The sequence below is a fragment of the Daldinia caldariorum genome (genome assembly GCF_022478825.1).
Source record: "Daldinia caldariorum strain CBS 122874 unplaced genomic scaffold F4812scaffold_4, whole genome shotgun sequence".
NCBI classification, from domain to species: Eukaryota; Fungi; Ascomycota; class Sordariomycetes; order Xylariales; family Hypoxylaceae; genus Daldinia; species Daldinia caldariorum.
Genome location: NW_025953040.1, coordinates 1,118,122 through 1,134,319, shown reverse-complemented (window position 1 = coordinate 1,134,319; position 16,198 = coordinate 1,118,122). Strand labels below are relative to the sequence as shown.

The window sequence follows — 16,198 nt, the reverse complement described above, 5'->3', positions numbered from 1 at the left end:
GGAATTGAGTGTCTACTATCCCTGTGTGTAGAATGTGTATTACTTTAGGTAGGTACAAGTATCTCGGGTTTAAATACCAAAATTTGCCCCCCTTTCTTTACACCATTCCGAAATCCATCGCCATCTTGAATCTTTACTGTAGAAGTTATATAATATTGCATTCTGTGAGACTAAAGCGAAATACCTCTTCCAAGAGAAGTAAAGGTAGAAAATATGCAGCTGCGACAGCATCTCGCGTGTCTTGGCTTTGCTGCCACTGCTGCCGCACAAGTCTACCAGGGCTTCAACTACGGATCAACCAACAACGACGGGTCATGTCGGGGATACAACGACTTCAGGGGCTTCTTCGAGCGTGCTAAAAGTCTACCCGGTACGGGCGGCAAGTTCACAGCGGCACGCCTTTACACGTCGATCCAGTGCGGTACGGCAGCGGATCCTATTTCGGCATTTCAAGCTGCCATCGACACCGACACACATATACTTGCCGGCCTGTGGGCCAGCGCCGGCCGCGATGTTTACGAAAATGAACTCAACGCACTTATCGCCGCTGCTAACCGGCTAGGTACCGGTTTCACCGACCGCATCATCGGGATTAGCGTCGGCTCCGAGGACTTATACCGGAGCAGTCCTGATGGCAAAGCCAATAACGCAGGCGTTGGTGCGACAGGCGCCGAAATCGAGGGCTATATCGGTTGGATGCGAGACTGGCTGCGTGGTACACCTTTGGAAGGCAAGCCAATTGGCCATGTTGATACCTGGTCAGCCCCTTTCCCCTTTTCCCTTTTCCCCCAAGTGTTAGGATATGGAGCTTGAGGCTTCATCTTCATGCTATGTTATAGTCCCCTCCGATAAAAGCCGTGCGCATCTACCTATGACTGACCTACGATACGATTTATTAGGACGGCTTGGATCCTACCTGAAAATGCTGGAGTGATTTCGGCCGTCGACTTCCTAGGGCACAACTCGTTCCCTTACTTCGAGACCACGAAGCCGAACGCCATCGGGCAAGCCGCGGACAACTTCTGGTTTGCCGTCCAGCAGACGGAGAGTGTCGCAAAGGGGAAGCCTGTTTTCGTCACGGAAACCGGTTGGCCGAGCGGTAAGTCAGCACCTCTTTCTCTGTATGCCTCGTCGTGAAACAAGACGAAAAGAAAAGCCTTCTCGTCTCGTCTCGTCTCGGCGGCCTACAAGTCACTTCAACTAAGCCTCGATATACTGTGTACTGATCCGCCGGCGACTGTAGTGGGCCCTCAACAGCGAGACGCCATTGCTTCGGTTGAAAATGCAAAAACGTATTACTCCCAGGTCGGCTGTGCACTTTTCGGACAGCGCACTGCCTTCTGGTACACACTGGTGGACGCCAACACGGCGCAGACTGATATATCGTTTGCTCTCACACCTATTGGCAACGCAACGCCTAAATTTGATTTGACCTGCTAAGAGTATGATAACATGTGAGGTTATACATGGCGGCATTGGTCAAGAACGCGGTCCAATTCCTAGACTTTAATATCAATACTTCAACTAGCAACGTTAGGTACCTAACCTATACTTTCTAAGCAGCACTGGCGTGTAGATAGAATTGTCACAGGTAGGAAGATGTTACCTATCATAGGCAGGGAAAATCAAAAGCTTTATAAATCATCGTGGCTCGGTATAATTGGTTCTCTAAGCACAGCTGGCTTCGGCTCATGAGGTGCCTTAGGTATTTAACACACTATTTCCCGTACCTAGAGTCATTCAACTCGCTATGATGTTTATATCTGTTTATATCACTATATTTTGTATCTAAACTACCAAGATGCATGCTTCTACATTAACGAAGGTCATTTATAAGACGTCGCCTTCCAATATGGAGAGCCAGCATAGCTTCGGTGCGTACCATAATCCTTCAACATTGTCATCTAGCATAATGTCATACCATTGGGGCGCAAGAGTCTTACTGTCCTTGGAGATGACGTTGCTTTGTGTGAACTATGTGCCTCATTGGATATGGCTGCACATATCAAGAAAATGGCTAATACCTTAGGTACCTAAGGTACCTAGGTATGTTTGAGGCTAGCGGGTATACGATCTGTCCAAGGGCCTCTGTGACTCTCTAACTACTATTCGAGACGCAATCGAAGTTATAAAAAGGTTTGGACAGCGATATTTATGGGTAGACAGATACTGTATCGACCAAGGCCACTCGGATGAGAAGCAAGCCGAAATCCGGCAGATGGGTCGTGTATACAATAGAGCTGCTCTAACAACTATAGCAGCCGCAGGGTCAGACCCCTATTGTGGCTTACCGGGAGTTTCTAAGGCCCGAAGGACTATCACTCCAGCAGTCAGTTCGAACTGGATGATTGTTGGTATTCCCAACGACCCTCGTGATCTAATTAGGCAGAGTACTTGGATGACTAGGGCGTGGGCCTACCAGGAAGCATTACTATCTCGGCGTCGCTTATACTTTTCAAGTTCAGTCCAATGGAGACTAAACCTATGGAGTTTCTTCGACGCGTATCGGATTATTCGAAAAGGGATATAGGATTTGAAAACAATTATCTCAACGGAATCTTGGGTATTTTTGGATACTGGGCCAAGCACAAGAATCCTGTGTTCCACTTGTCTGGAGTGCTAATCTTTCTCCAACAATGCGAAGTTGACGAAGGAGTTGGACATGTCGTAAAAACGTATACCGATATTCTGATGACCGGGATGACCTGGACGGTAAAAAGGGGGAAGCAGCGTCGAAACACAAGATTCGTTTAGTATGAATAAGTGATTATATGGACCTTGTTTCTCTTTTGCTCCCAGAGTACCTTGTATTGATACCTTAGAAAGCTTGAAGAGGTTACAGGTAGCTAAGTGTTTTAACACTGAAGACGACAAAAGAAGACCTTAATTATTACCCAAATTACCTAGGTAATCAAAGACATGTAGGGAACCTGTTACGAGTATTGAAATTTGATGCACGAATTAGAGCCAAGAATCCGGAATCCGGGGTACTAATACGGTACAGGCCCAGTACGATCCGGTACGATACGTTAGGTAATACGTCAATCTGTACCTAGGTAGGTACCTAATGCACCCCACCACGAACCCCCCAAAAATCTACTATGTAGGTAGGTACCTATACTACCTCCTATGTAATTTCGAATACGCGCTTTTGCATCCACCGTCAGCAAGCCGCCCAATCAGAAATCAATCAAAAATATTCCCGAATCCCAGCCGTCCAGCCGTCCCGGCTGCCCAGGAGTCAGGACAGATTTCTCGAGAGTTTCTTCCCCTTCCCCCCAAGCTTTTCGTCTCTGTCAAATGCAGAACTGACACAAATATGCTTCGTCCTTTTTGGCTACTGACCCTCGCCGTCGCCGCTTGCTTGCTATGGAGCACCGCCGAAGCCTCCCTTGGCGACCGGCTACCGGAGTTTCGGGAATGCGTCCAGGTTCGTGTGTAATACCTCCAAAACCCCGTCTTACACGTGGGTTTACGGCAACATTGTGCCGACTTGGCTTTGAAGACCCAGTCCATACCATCCCGTGCCATACATACATACCATTGGCGCTTGTCGACCTGCGTTAAGGGGGGGCAAGTTAACTAACACAGACCTTGTCCGTAAATAATAGGTCTGTACCCGTGAGAATTGCGATCCGAACAACGACCCTACTCCCATCCGTACGTCTTCATCGCGAGAAGCTCGACTCCCGCTCGACTCCTCCCGCTTCCCAAACAAAAAAATAAATAAAAAAAAGGCTGTCTAAGCTAACCCTAGAGCTTCTTCTCTCCGTCTCCCCGTAGCTCTTTACCGCCGCCTTCTCTTCTGGACCTGCCCGCAAGAATGCGACTATACCTGCCAGCACATCGTCACCCAGCGGCGCGTGGCCGCGGGCCAGCCCGTGACGCAGTTCCACGGGAAATGGCCCTTCGTCCGGGTCCTCGGCATGCAGGAGCCCTTCTCGGTCCTGTTCAGCCTGGGTAACCTCGCGGCGCACCAGAACGGGCTGGCCAAGGTCCGCGGGTCCATCCCGGCCGCGTACCCGCTGCGGCGCTACTACGAGCTGTTCGCGTACTTCGGCATCGCCACCTGGATCTTCAGCGCCGTCTTCCACACCCGCGACTTCCGCCTCACCGAGCAGCTCGACTACTTCGCCGCCGGCGCCGGCGTCCTCTACGGCATGTACTACACCCCGATCCGCGTCTTCCGCCTCGACCGCCCCACGCCTCGCCGCCGCAGCTTCCTCCGCCTCTGGACCGTCACATGCTGCGTCCTGTACGCCGCCCACGTCGCGTATCTCAAGCTGTGGCGCTGGAATTACACCTACAACATGGCGGCCAACGTCACCGTAGGTCTGATCCAGAACAGCCTCTGGAGCTACTTCAGCTGGAAGAAGTGGACCGAGAGCCGCCGGTCGTGGGCTATCTGGCCCGGCGTTGCCGTCGCCTGGCTCATGATGGTTATGAGCCTGGAGCTCCTAGACTTCCCACCGTTATGGGGTGCCTTGGATGCCCACAGTCTATGGCATCTGGGTACTATCGGTCCCACCATCCTCTGGTATAAGTGAGTTAACTACCTAACCTAACCTAACCTGACCTGACCTATATCTATCTACCTTCCCGCCGTCTATGTATATGTGCAGTAACGAGTTTAACCCGGCCACAGTTTCATGGTCAAGGATTCCCAGGACAACATCGCGAACGCGGACAAGATAAAGGATATCAAGGCCTAGTAAAGTAGCATGTCTTTCCTGGGTAAATTAGTCAAATGGCATTAAACTTAATGGTTGTATATCCAAACAGGCGCGTTCTAGGGTGTTCAGAAAAAAAAAAAGAATCTCTAGTGATAAATAGCTTATCATCTTTCGGCCGGCGAAAAAAGAATGGGAATAAAATCATCAAGCAGGGAGTTTGAGGTTCACATCTAAGTTGATATAGACTAGGTTATTGCCCATCATTGACTACCTAATGCAAACTATCTACGAAGTCCGATCAAGATCATGTATGACCTCGATAATCTCTTCACTTTCCACTATAAATAAATCCATAGTAAATTTAATTTTTTTCAATTGTAACTTCCATTCAAACCCTTCTCTTCTTCATCCACCCCACCGAACTGCTTCATAAGATCGCAACTGTAGAACCATATAATCACCTAGATACCGGGTCAGCTCCAATGTCCCGCGGATAAAAAGAAAATACCAAGCAACAACAAAGCTGTGCGGCCATAATAGCATCAGAAACCAAAGATCTAAGCACAACGCATCCCCACCTCGCCGCGGAACCCCCCGCCCACCCACCGACACCGAGCAAAACCGCGGCAAGCACGTGTCGATGCACAACGCGGCGCCCATACGGCCGGGCGGGTGAAGGCGGGGGGGATTCGCGCGGTTCGGCCGAGGAGAGCAACGGAACGACAAGATAAATACCATGCCGCCCCGCGCGTCTCGAGGACGGTCTCATACGGCTCTTCCTAAATTTGAGAGGTAAGGTTCGACACTTGCGGTGTCGGGGTCATCATAGCAAATTGGCGACAGCGGCGTAAAGGAAAGAGAGAAAAAAAAAAGGAGATAGAATGAAGATGAGATGAGTTGGCTTACCTATAGCTAAAGTTAAGAATGAGTCTCCTGCCTTGATTAAAGACGGGAGACGGGTTGGATGTGTGGATGGTAAGAAGGTTAGGAATAAGATGCAAAAGAGAAGAAAGAAGAGAAGAAAAAAAATAAAAGCTTTGCAAAAGTAAATTCAACTGGTCCATACTAAGAAAGAAAGTGGGTCCATTGTCGACTATTAAGACCCCTCACCTGTTCGATTAGACTGAGGTCCTATCCACCAAGATGAAAAAAAAATACCTGAGACAAGAAACAAGTACCAGGTAGATATGAGTATTCTTTTTTTATTTCATTGGAGATACAGTTGATCCCATACTCTGCAACTAGTAGTAAAAACTGCAACACTGTCTGAGAGCTATGTTTCCGAGATAGTTTCTGCCATATTTGCCATATCAATAATATGCGATAGTAGTAGACATCAGTAAAGCTAAAACTGAATGCAAAAATAATAATGTGTACACAGGGCGACGGACTGCAAAGAGCCTCCTCTGTCGAACCCTAGATTTTTTCACGGCTGATAATGTCGTGACCTTCAACCATAAAGGGCAAATCCTGTAATCAACTTTCCCTAAAATTTGCTCCAAAAACGCGCCACTCATTTATCATCGTAACATCATCAGAATTGGCACAACTCTGGTAGGCAAGAAAGTATGCAAAGCACACAAGTCACCAAAAACCACTATACATCCAACTAGAGGCTCCAAGTTGTCACTACTAGTTGTAAAGAACTAGTTAGTGGGAAAGCCTTGGAAATCGGATGATGTCCAATCCATGTCCATGGGGAATAAATCCATGTTATTATAGTCTTGCGAGGACGACTGGTTGTAACCGGTAGCAAGGCTAGGCGTACTTCCAAACAGACCCTGAAAATCGCTCGACTTATCCATCGTGGCAGACGGGAATAGGGTGAAGTCCTCGTCAAACTGGTTTTGACAAGTAGGGTGAAAGTCTACAAAGGCTTCGTCCACCATAGTTGGTGGTGTCAACATGAGATGATTGCCTACACCGGAGAGCTGTGCCATGGAGAACTGTTGGTAAGCACCTGGTACGAAGCTTGTAAAGGCACCCATATCTTTGTCGTAAACCGAGTCAGACGGCGTTGGTAACCGTACATGTGCACCGTAGATGTCTTCAAATTGGCCTGTAAACTCGGGGCTCAGGTCTTGGTAAGTGTTAAACTGGTCAGAATCGGCACTGGAAGGTGTGTTGTTGTCAACGGGAGAATATTCCAATTGGATGTCACCATCAAATGGCTGGGGGTCAAATAAGCTAGCATTAAATTCTTGGTCCGAAGGATAGGTCGGGAACTCGTGCTCATTGTTGTAGTGACCAAACAGAGAATCCTCAGGTGGCGTCATTACGAGATCAGTCTGCTCGCTGCTCGGGGTGGGCAAGCCCTTGATGAGAGGGGTAGGTTGGGCCGAGCTGCCCGCTTTGCTGCTTGCTTTCTTCTGGCCATTGGTCTTAGTCCTAACGTATGTCCAGCCGTGCGCTTTCTCCATATGCTGCTTGCAATTGGATTCACGTTTCGACTTGTAAGGGCACGGCTTGAAATGGCACTCAAACATGGGAGGAGCTGCCGAATGTTTATCGTTGACATGGCGGTCCATCTCCTTCTCAGTAGGCCAACCGTAATCGTGGTATTTACAGGTAGCAATAGGGCACTTCCAAGGTCGAGAATGAGTCTTCTCGTGCTTCGTCAGGTCGCAGGGTCGCTTGAACTCCTTATTGCAACCCGGATGGGCGCACTTTTTAGGAGCAAGCTCCTCAGGTGTAGCGTTCTTCTTTCGGCGAGCCATGGATCGCATGATTTCTTCTTCGTCCTCCGCCTGCTCGCTCATTGAACGCTTAAATCGAATGGGGCCTATTACTTCTTCCTCGAGGTCCTCAATAGGCTTTCCCGTAGCTATGGAGATCACCTTGCCGTTCTTCTTTACGCGAACCAACTCCACGGGTCGACCGGTGGTTGCGATACCGCCGAAAAGTTTTACTTCATCGGTTCTACGCGCTACGTTAGCATAGGTATGAATAATAGGGCAATAGAGAGGGTCGTACGGGTGAACATCCATCTCGTCCAACTCTTCACCAGCGTCCTGCCTCTTACGGGCCTCTTGCATCTGTTGTGCGTGTAGGCGAATTTGTTCCACGAGATCAATAAAGTAGCCGCTGTTGTAAGGCCGGTCGTGCGGTCGGGTTTGTTCTCGGTCGCTTAGGTATTCGACAGTAGCTTGAATACATCGAATTGATGTGAGGCAGAAGTCGCGATACAGTTCGACAGACTTTGTTTGGTCCTTCAAGCACAACCCACGATAAGTAACTCCACATACGCCAAGGTCTTTCATTAGTTGACTCACCGGTGCCATAAAGATGAGTGTCTTCTCGAGGTCCCTAAGACAAACGATCTGGTCCTCCTGGATCCTTCTGGGACAGCCATAGACAATGGGATGAAATTCCTTGAAGGATTTATCACCCAAAAGCGGTTTTATGATATGCTCAGTAATGCGGTTCCTAGCACGTTGGCTAAGACGCTGAATATTCTTAGATTGAGACGCCGTGGCCCACCTAGTTATAGTTGAAGCGCCGGTGCCAGAAGACTTGGTATCCTTTCGTTTCTGGACCGTGGACGCAATGGACGTTCCCAACCCACTATCAGACTCATGGTGATGAGAAGAGCGACGGCTGCGAGGACGTAATGTCCTTCGCTCCGGCTCGAAAGTAGACGGCTCCTTGAACATTATGTCTCCTACTAGGGTGTTGTCCAAGAGGCCTCTGGGAATAGGAAGACAGTCGTCCGACAAGGGGCTTACTGGTGATAACGGCTCAGCCTTGGTAGCTGACAGGGTCACCTCGAACTTGCCGATGTTTATGGCAGCACGACGAATGTGAGCACCAACAACATCGTCGAGATTGGTCTGAGAACGTCGAGGTAGCGAAGGTACTCTGAATGGAGTAGCAGTAGTTGAGCTAGTTGGAGGGGTAACAGGAGAGTGAAAGGTCGCACCCTTCTGCAGGGTCAGGTTCGTCTTAACAGATAAGCCATTGCCGGAACCTGAATCCGGACGAGTCACCGGGGTCCTTCGAGGGTTGGAGAAGGACATGATGACTCGGTATAATTAACCGAGTGAGGGGAACAGGTTTATGATAGGCGAAAGGCGATCGATGATATTGCTGTTATGAGACGAACACTGGAAAGAAACGGTACCGATTAGCACATTTATGCCCCATAAGGCTGAACGGTCATATGAGTCACAAGAGTCCTTCACACCGAATCAAAGATGGCCTGAGGGGATGAAGAAAGATATCACAATTGCCAGCTTGACATTGGTCAATCGATAGGTCTCGGACGAGACGGGGAAAGTCAAATATATATGTATGTAATAGTAATGTGGGAGGGCAAGAAGGATACCCCCCGGGGATAAAACAGGAGACTTTCTTACATGAGTAGCGTGCTCACGAGCTCATGCGAAAAATAAAAAGATGCAGGACTATGCTGATGCGCGTTTCGCGAGAAAATATGAATTCAAGAATGAGATCAAACGGGGGTTGCCAACTCGAGCAGAGAAGAATGGGTCGTTTCTCGCAAGCTATCCAACGTTGCCGATGGATGTAACGGAACAGATAGGACAAAAAGAATCAAGGACAAAATATTGTAAGCATTTAGAGAGAAACGACAGAAAAGTGTTAATAAGCCTGGCGACTTAAAAAAACGCTTGGTCGAGGAAAGGAGGCGCCGGAAAGAAAAAAAAGAGACGAGAAATCGAGGGAAGGGTAGGGTTCTTGGGGGTTGGTGGTGATGAGATGGGAAGTCGTTGAAAAGTGATTTAGGCAGCAGCCATCTTCTCTGGGACTAGTTAAGGAATATCCCTGTCAAGTTGACTGATCCTTGAAGTCCGAAAGTCGAGATTGATCGTTTTGAAAGTACCTAACCTAGTGGCTAAGTACATGCATTAGGTGCGTAGTAGTTCAGATAGTGTACACGCTATACGGATCTGTGATAGGCGCTGTAATTCGTCCAGACTGCCCAAAAGCAACTAACACGAGATACTTCGGAGGATCGCTTAACTCCTATATTAGGTATTTACCTAAGTACTGTACTTACTTCCATTTAGGGCAGATGTAACTCAGCAGCAGCTGCGCCCACTTTGCACTACGCCTTCCGCTAAACCAGTTAAGAGGATGCAACCCAATTGTTCACTCATACCAAAGTCAATTCATAATTCCCCAGTTCCCCCTTCCTTAACCATCCAATGTTTCTGGAAAATACCTAATACAAGACGTCTCTCATGTCTCTTGGGTACCTAGGTATGTCTTATTGTCTCTCATATACGGTATCATGCCACTTGCCAAATTTACATCCTACCCGATCCTAATCATGACCACGAATACGGAACTACATGTGTAAATACTACGATAGAGTGACACGTAACTACCTAACTACGAGTAATTACCGTGGACATCTCACAAGTTCATACCAGATAACTACCTACCTACCCAGGTACATAAGTAAGCTATCAATCTACTACTATATGATGTTGTGGAACACTCCGACAAGCAAGAGAAGACGGATCGAAAGAAGAGAGGTCCTAAACGATTAAGGTATCAGGGTATCATGCCTGCATGCATAACGATTACCCAGCACTTGCTGGCCCTGCAGGATCGACAAGCTACATGTATGTTGGACCTCTAACGCTAAGCCTTGGAATAATTTTATTAATAATACCTACCTGACCTTACCAAGTGTAGTACCTCGCGCATAAATTGCCATAGCTGCCATAGGTACTGCTGGTTCCACGCTCTTCTTTGGCCACTGAATACATCGATAACCTCGGGGATAAACCTCGGACTGGGTTATCTGTCCATAACGACTTTGTGATGAAACGAGTAAAATCGACTTGGACCTTTTCATCAACCGTTAATTGTCTCGCCAATTACCTCCGAGAATCCCTATTTTTATTTTTACTATTATTATCATTATTCTACGTTCCCATCACAACAAAGCTGCGGAGCTGGGCCTAAAGGAAATTCAGTCTATCCGACTCGGTCAAGTTTCGTTTAATTGGCCCGACCGGCCACTTTTTTACAAAGTAGGTAGTATTCCTATCTTGTGACGTCAAATTATAGCACCATCCCGTAGACGTTTCGCCGGGGTTTTGCGCAGATGCGAGATTTGAGACTTGCGCATCATGTTGCTATGTAGGTGGCATTAACGTGCATATAAGGTACATTCTTCCTACGTATTTCATAAATCGCACCGGCGCACTTCCATGCTCTTGTTCATGTTCATCTTTGAGAGTCTGTCGCACAGAAAAAAAAAGGCCCTTTGCCAAGAATACCAAATGCTTACATAGTATGTATTTACAGGGTAATGCCTAAGTAACGAGGGTCTAGAAGTCCATAAGTGGTCGAATTGTCGGGTTGTGAAATAATGCCCGCTTCCACTGTCCTCCCCTTAATGGAGAAAATCGCATCATCGAAACTAGCGGGATCGAATAGCGTGTTGACACCGCATCATATTTTTGTTGACTCATCCATCCATCCTCGGAAGCTTACGGGCAATTGGCTTTTCATAATCATATCTCATGCAGTACATTCCCAACAGCATTTTTTAGCAACTCTGCATATTCCCCAGCCGCAGTCCTGCAGATGGATAGATTTAAGAGGGGTTCAAAGTTAGATCTAATAGGATCATATCCTTATTATTATTTTTTTATCCTTCCCCTCCTTGGCGACGATTGGTCGACACATACCGCAGTCGTATCCACGGCGTTATGCCGCCAAGGTTGTCCCATCCGTGATCGTCAGCCCTATCAATTAATCACTACCTAAAGTATTGGCGACCCTTGTTTACGATACTGTCGACCAATTAAATCATCCGGAATACAGGTGCCTCTCGCTACACCTGCGCGTCATTGAAGAATATAGATGCCTGAGCTTGGACTTATTATCTCAACTCAGATCTCCCGTCGTGGAATACGTAACCCGAACGCGCAAATCTAGTATCACAATTACGCGCGGGGAGAATGATCACTTTAATAATAAAATTAGAACAACGCAGATGTTTTACAGCTCGCTAACTAACTACCAAAATAGCAAACTTACGAATTTAATACGAAATCGACTAACTACGTGGAATGGATACTGGCTCTGATCCTTGAATTTCTTCCCGCCGTTCACTCACCTCTAGATTCTAATCTATCGCCAGCTTACAGCCGCAAACAAACCTAGGTAGGTAATAAAGAGGAAAAAACAAAACCATCGTATCCATTATCTACCTATTACTCGCTAAAACGGGGTATCTATTATATCAACGTTCATCCCTACCTACCCCTACCTAGGTAGGTAGGTAGGTAGGCACAATGGTAGCGGTATCTTTCTACATAGCTAGGGAGCTGTGCGTTTGCGTGTGCGTACTATCGGGAAGACTCACAATGCTGAAGTAGGTACTTGAGATTAATTCAGAACGCGCCCCCGCGTCCATAGCTATGTCCCGTGCGGTCATAGAGATTATGTTCCCCCCGAGTTGACGCTGGGGGAGTGGGGGCAAGCCACCTACGGCTCTCCCCGCTGCCCCAGCTATCGCCGTCGTCGTCGCTAGAAATATCGCTAACCCCGTTGCTATCTACGGAACGCCGAGATTCTGTCCTGCGAAGGGTTGTGGTCATAGTATCGGCCCTTCTGGGCTGCTCATGGACTACCCCGTGTACGCTGCCGTACATGCTTCTGAACGGGCCGACGTTATCATGGTTAAGCTCCCCCCTTCCGGTCGGTACTTGCTTTAGTCGGATGTGTTCTGACCTAGTGGCATGGCTATGTCGGTCGGGATACTGATATTGGGGCGATTGACTATGATATTGGTCCTGGGGTGGATGTCGGGGGCGTTCCGGGTCGTAGACGTGGCGGAACTCGCTACCCGGAAGATTGACCAAGGCCTCCGCAAGTCCGGGTTCGAGATACGAGTCTCTATTTCCGGCTTGTCCGTAGTTGCGAGTACCACGTTCACTGTGTTCACGCGGCCATCCATATTCCCGAGCTGCACGGGTAGCTTCCCGACGTTGAGTGCTTTGGGAACGTTGTGCGTTATGCGATCTATACGGACCTTGTCGTTGGGGCCGCCTGCGATGGTCATCGCTGCCGAGACATGATCCGAAACACATCGCGAAGTTCCTACTGATTTAGACTGCGCAATAGTGCGCTGTCTCCAAAGGGCCCTTATTAGAATTAATAGGGGGTAGAATGAAAAATGCTATACCAGATAGCTCGATTATTAGATAGAACTGGTTTCCTGTCGATGAACAATGCAAAACACTGTTTTGGCAGTTCCTACCTACAGGACAGAAACTAAATACGAAAAAAGAAAATTTACAAGACTAGACAAGACCCTTCTCATGGAGTGAGTCTGTCCGTGATGTGTTTATTTAATGAGTCAATAGAGATGAACACCTCCTCTACCAAATTAGACCTCTTTGTCCTGTCTATTGCCGCGTCTTTGTGGTTTTGGAGGAATCACCGTGACACTGAGACAAATAAACTGATACGTTTGTAAATGGGGCCTTCGTTGAAATTTCTGCTCAGGCGTATTCAACAATGGCATTATCGGGAACGTAGCGTTCTAGACTATGAATGGGCAAGTAACTCGCATAAGGACAATGCCGTATGTTTATCATGATTTATATATAGCCAGTGTGTTGTTGATCTTGTACTTATACAATGTCGAAACATTGTTGTCGTTTTGACACATACGTCTAACTAGCTACCTCTTACCCAGGTACCAGGTAGTTTTACTCCGTTTCGAAACAGCTTCGGTCTAGAATACAACACTTTCAAGTAAGACGTCCCAAGTCATATCGACAAGTCAGTTTCACATTAAAGCTTTAGTCAAAACTAACTATGTGACCAGACCCTATACTTGTTCATAGTTAGGTAGTCATAATACCTACTGGTCGTATATCTTCAATGACCGTATAATACGCATGCATATAAAGCGTGAATGTATATCTATGGTTAGTATCCCTCCCCCTTTTTAGCACATCACTTTCGAAGAAGATGATAACTCAAACAGGCAGCAGTAATCCTAGAATACCTTATACTTGACGGTTGAAAAAGTAGCTGACTCTTCGTGCTTCCCCCCTCGTACTCCATCGGTTAGAAGAAGCAAGCGCTCTGTTTGCTACTACTGAAATCATTACCACCTATTGCATGAGTCCGAACGTAGTCACTTGTACGACTAATTACAGAAGCTTACCTAGGCGCAGCAACAAACTTGTGACGAATCTAGGGCCGAAATGGCGAAGTGTTTAAAGGAAATAGCGTGTCGAAGGATATGCAAGAGAAGGCGAAACAAAGCTTCTCCGCCCAAGGTGCCTGAGGACAGGAGAAACGGCGCCCACGTCGTGACAACGGACTACGTGCCCCAAGACCACGCCGTGCAAGAAACGCTCAAGTACCTGTGTTCGGGATCGCGATACGACCTGGCGAAACTACTCGAGGAACGCGACTACGTGGAGCGGCAGACGCGGCGGCGTCGCAAGGCGAAAAATAGCAAGAAGAACAAGGATAACAAGGATGCCAGGTGTGAGCGTGTAGTCCGTGAACCGACTATATCCTCAGTCGAGCAATTCGACCAAGCTTGCAGACATGCGGACATCGCAGCGAGATACAAGCTCCCCGGCAGGGTAAGCTATAACTTTAGTAGGTCCAGCGAATGGAACAGGACCAATCTTTCAGAGATACCTTCGCCGCCGCCGTTCGGAGAAGACCCTGACGAGGGGACTAGTACCACTTCTACTACCTATACTACGAGGGAACCGAGCGGCATTTTCACCCCCTATTTTTTTGCCGAGCCTGATTTCGACCTGTCCGGGTTCTCGTTTAGTCTCGGGAGTCCGTCGACGTCTTCGTCCGCAAACGGAGCCGGGGACTCGAGCGACTGGCCGTACGTCTCGGCGGAAGACTGGGACATGTGGCGGCCTAACCCGCCGCTAACGTTGACTCTCTATCCAATTCCGGAAGAAGACGAGGGAGAGGACGAGGACGAGGAGAAGTGTGAAGGGGCTGTGACGGAGGCAAGAGCCCTTACAATGACCAAGATACCTATCTGGCAGGTACGTAGGATATGTATACCTCCCCGGCTCCGTCTGAAGATCACCAGCAGGTGGAGTGAATATCTTGGGAAAAGTTACTGACGAAGAGCGGTAACCTAGGACCCTATTTGATCATCAAAGTTCCCCTGATTTTCCTTTCATTTGAATTGTATTTTTTTTTAATGTCATGACTTAGTCTGGATAGCTGGTACCTGCGATAGGTATCATCACAATATCATATGATCGAGTAGGGCTACCGCATGGCATAAAACCCATCGTACCCCTAGACTATTTTCACGGTAAATGAAGTCAATGCCCATACATTACTTCACTCGCTTCGCTTCGCTTTACACATGGCCCCAACCTTTCCCTTCGAGTTTTCCCCCTCGAGTCTAGGAGATGGCGCCTAACCTAGGGCAGAGCGACGCACTCGATCTCGACGTCGACGGCCTTGGGCAGCTGCTTGACGGCGACGCAGCTGCGGGCGGGCTTGTGGGTGAACCACTTCTCGTACTCCTTGTTCATGTCGGCGAACAGGGCCATGTCGGCGAGGAAGATGTTGACCTTGACGACGCGCTCGATGGAGGAGCCGGCGGCCTCGAGGACGGCCTTCAGGTTCGAGATGCACGCCGCCGTCTTCTCGCCGATCGTACCCTCCACCAGGTTGCCGTTGGCGTCGCACGGGATCTGCCCCGAGCAGTAGATGGCCGTCGGCGTCTTGATGGCGTGGGACTACATACACATATCAATAATGATTACCTGGTCAGCTAGCTCTTTTCTGACTGAAATTGGGTTGGTTATTTGGGACTTGGAAGAAGAAGAAGAAGAAGATCTTGTTCATACGTAAGGTCCAGCAGCTATATAACAAATTAGCCAATTACTTATTCATATAAACCGCAATTCTTAAATATTATTATAATTATTTCTATTATAGGTGACTAGGTACTCTCACTTACGAGGAGCTGCGTCCTTGGAAAAGACGGGAGTGATGTCAGACATGGTGCGGATAGGAGGGGCTGAAGTTGGGAAGAAGACGAATGGTGGTAATGTTCTTGAAGCTGGAAGTAAGCTGCGACGGGCTGTAGATGAGAGAAGTGCTCGGATTGGAGATGCTCGAAGAACTACGGGCATAGCTACCTAAGCTTAGGTAGGGAGACTAGAATATATATTATAAATAATATCCCGATCGAATGTCTTTTTTTCTTCTTTTTTTTGTAATCGCTTCTAAGTTCTGATGACCTGGAGAAGTGGAGATTTATAAGCTATAGTACCTAGCTCTTACCTACATAAGGTTAATAACTTATTAGCTTTAGGTAGGTTCCATGCTTAGGGTTTGTAGTCCTCCTCCGTACTTCGGCGTCCCGGCATCATCTTGATGGGGGGTGCGGAAGGTGCCAAGCTCCCGTACTACGTGAGCAACGTTAAGCAGTGGGTGGTAACGAGACACTTTCTAGTACGTAACTTCCAACGTTAATGAAGTTACAGTAGCGCTAGCTCTACCTAGTTCAACTCATTTATAGGTAGTTG

At 47.9% G+C, this 16,198-nt stretch overlaps 7 protein-coding genes across 7 annotated transcripts; 4 read left to right on the top strand and 3 right to left on the bottom strand.

Moving 5' to 3' along the window:
• Window positions 1-3: 3 nt before the first annotated feature.
• Window positions 4-1,775, top strand: F4812DRAFT_308164 (glycoside hydrolase family 17 protein). The gene is made up of 3 exons (XM_047931297.1): window positions 4-758; window positions 900-1,099; window positions 1,244-1,775. The coding sequence occupies exons 1-3, from the start codon at window positions 214-216 to the stop codon at window positions 1,438-1,440; spliced, it is 942 nt and encodes a 313-aa protein (XP_047792270.1). The 5' UTR covers window positions 4-213; the 3' UTR covers window positions 1,441-1,775.
• A 692-nt stretch (window positions 1,776-2,467) lies between these two features.
• Window positions 2,468-2,889, top strand: F4812DRAFT_421037 (uncharacterized protein; the record flags this gene model as incomplete). Its single annotated transcript, XM_047933510.1, has 1 exon — window positions 2,468-2,889. A coding segment is annotated over one exon (287 nt), but the record flags the coding sequence as incomplete, so codon positions are not given.
• A 256-nt stretch (window positions 2,890-3,145) lies between these two features.
• On the top strand, window positions 3,146-4,927 carry F4812DRAFT_421032 (Per1-like protein). Its single transcript, XM_047933509.1, has 4 exons — window positions 3,146-3,430; window positions 3,612-3,660; window positions 3,784-4,543; window positions 4,646-4,927. Exons 1-4 carry the CDS (start codon window positions 3,320-3,322, stop codon window positions 4,710-4,712), a joined length of 987 nt encoding a protein of 328 aa, XP_047792268.1. The 5' UTR covers window positions 3,146-3,319; the 3' UTR covers window positions 4,713-4,927.
• Window positions 4,928-5,669: 742 nt separating this feature from the next.
• Window positions 5,670-8,776, bottom strand: F4812DRAFT_421013 (uncharacterized protein). The gene is made up of 2 exons (XM_047933508.1): window positions 7,647-8,776; window positions 5,670-7,592 (listed from the first exon to the last, which is right to left on the bottom strand). Exons 1-2 carry the CDS (start codon window positions 8,687-8,689, stop codon window positions 6,320-6,322), a joined length of 2,316 nt encoding a protein of 771 aa, XP_047792267.1. The 5' UTR covers window positions 8,690-8,776; the 3' UTR covers window positions 5,670-6,319.
• Window positions 8,777-11,656: 2,880 nt separating this feature from the next.
• On the bottom strand, window positions 11,657-12,986 carry F4812DRAFT_307870 (uncharacterized protein). Its single transcript, XM_047931295.1, has one exon. The coding sequence runs from the start codon at window positions 12,743-12,745 to the stop codon at window positions 12,047-12,049; it is 699 nt and encodes a 232-aa protein (XP_047792266.1). The 5' UTR covers window positions 12,746-12,986; the 3' UTR covers window positions 11,657-12,046.
• An 887-nt stretch (window positions 12,987-13,873) lies between these two features.
• On the top strand, window positions 13,874-14,751 carry F4812DRAFT_457348 (uncharacterized protein; the record flags this gene model as incomplete). Its single annotated transcript, XM_047937154.1, has 2 exons — window positions 13,874-14,692; window positions 14,743-14,751. 2 exons carry the CDS (start codon window positions 13,874-13,876, stop codon window positions 14,749-14,751), a joined length of 828 nt encoding a protein of 275 aa, XP_047792265.1.
• Window positions 14,752-15,082: 331 nt separating this feature from the next.
• F4812DRAFT_457347 (YjgF-like protein) lies at window positions 15,083-15,670 on the bottom strand (the record flags this gene model as incomplete). The annotated part of the gene is made up of 3 exons (XM_047937153.1): window positions 15,083-15,403; window positions 15,515-15,528; window positions 15,628-15,670. The coding sequence occupies 3 exons, from the start codon at window positions 15,668-15,670 to the stop codon at window positions 15,083-15,085; spliced, it is 378 nt and encodes a 125-aa protein (XP_047792264.1).
• Between the last annotated feature and the right edge of the window lie 528 nt (window positions 15,671-16,198).

Excerpts from the sequence above, each read along its gene's own strand:
- F4812DRAFT_308164 (XM_047931297.1), top strand. The coding sequence starts at position 214 with ATGCAGCTGCGACAGCATCTCGCGTGTCTTGGCTTTGCTGCCACTGCT. Across the intron at positions 759-899 it reads ATTGGCCATGTTGATACCTG|GACGGCTTGGATCCTACCTG; the intron begins GTCAGCCCCTTT and ends ACGATTTATTAG. Across the intron at positions 1,100-1,243 it reads GGAAACCGGTTGGCCGAGCG|TGGGCCCTCAACAGCGAGAC; the intron begins GTAAGTCAGCAC and ends CGGCGACTGTAG.
- F4812DRAFT_421032 (XM_047933509.1), top strand. The coding sequence starts at position 3,320 with ATGCTTCGTCCTTTTTGGCTACTGACCCTCGCCGTCGCCGCTTGCTTG. Across the intron at positions 3,431-3,611 it reads AGTTTCGGGAATGCGTCCAG|GTCTGTACCCGTGAGAATTG; the intron begins GTTCGTGTGTAA and ends CGTAAATAATAG. Across the intron at positions 3,661-3,783 it reads CAACGACCCTACTCCCATCC|CTCTTTACCGCCGCCTTCTC; the intron begins GTACGTCTTCAT and ends GTCTCCCCGTAG.
- F4812DRAFT_421013 (XM_047933508.1), bottom strand. The coding sequence starts at position 8,689 with ATGTCCTTCTCCAACCCTCGAAGGACCCCGGTGACTCGTCCGGATTCA. Across the intron at positions 7,593-7,646 it reads GACGAGATGGATGTTCACCC|AACCGATGAAGTAAAACTTT; the intron begins GTACGACCCTCT and ends CGTAGCGCGTAG.
- F4812DRAFT_307870 (XM_047931295.1), bottom strand. The coding sequence starts at position 12,745 with ATGTGTTTCGGATCATGTCTCGGCAGCGATGACCATCGCAGGCGGCCC.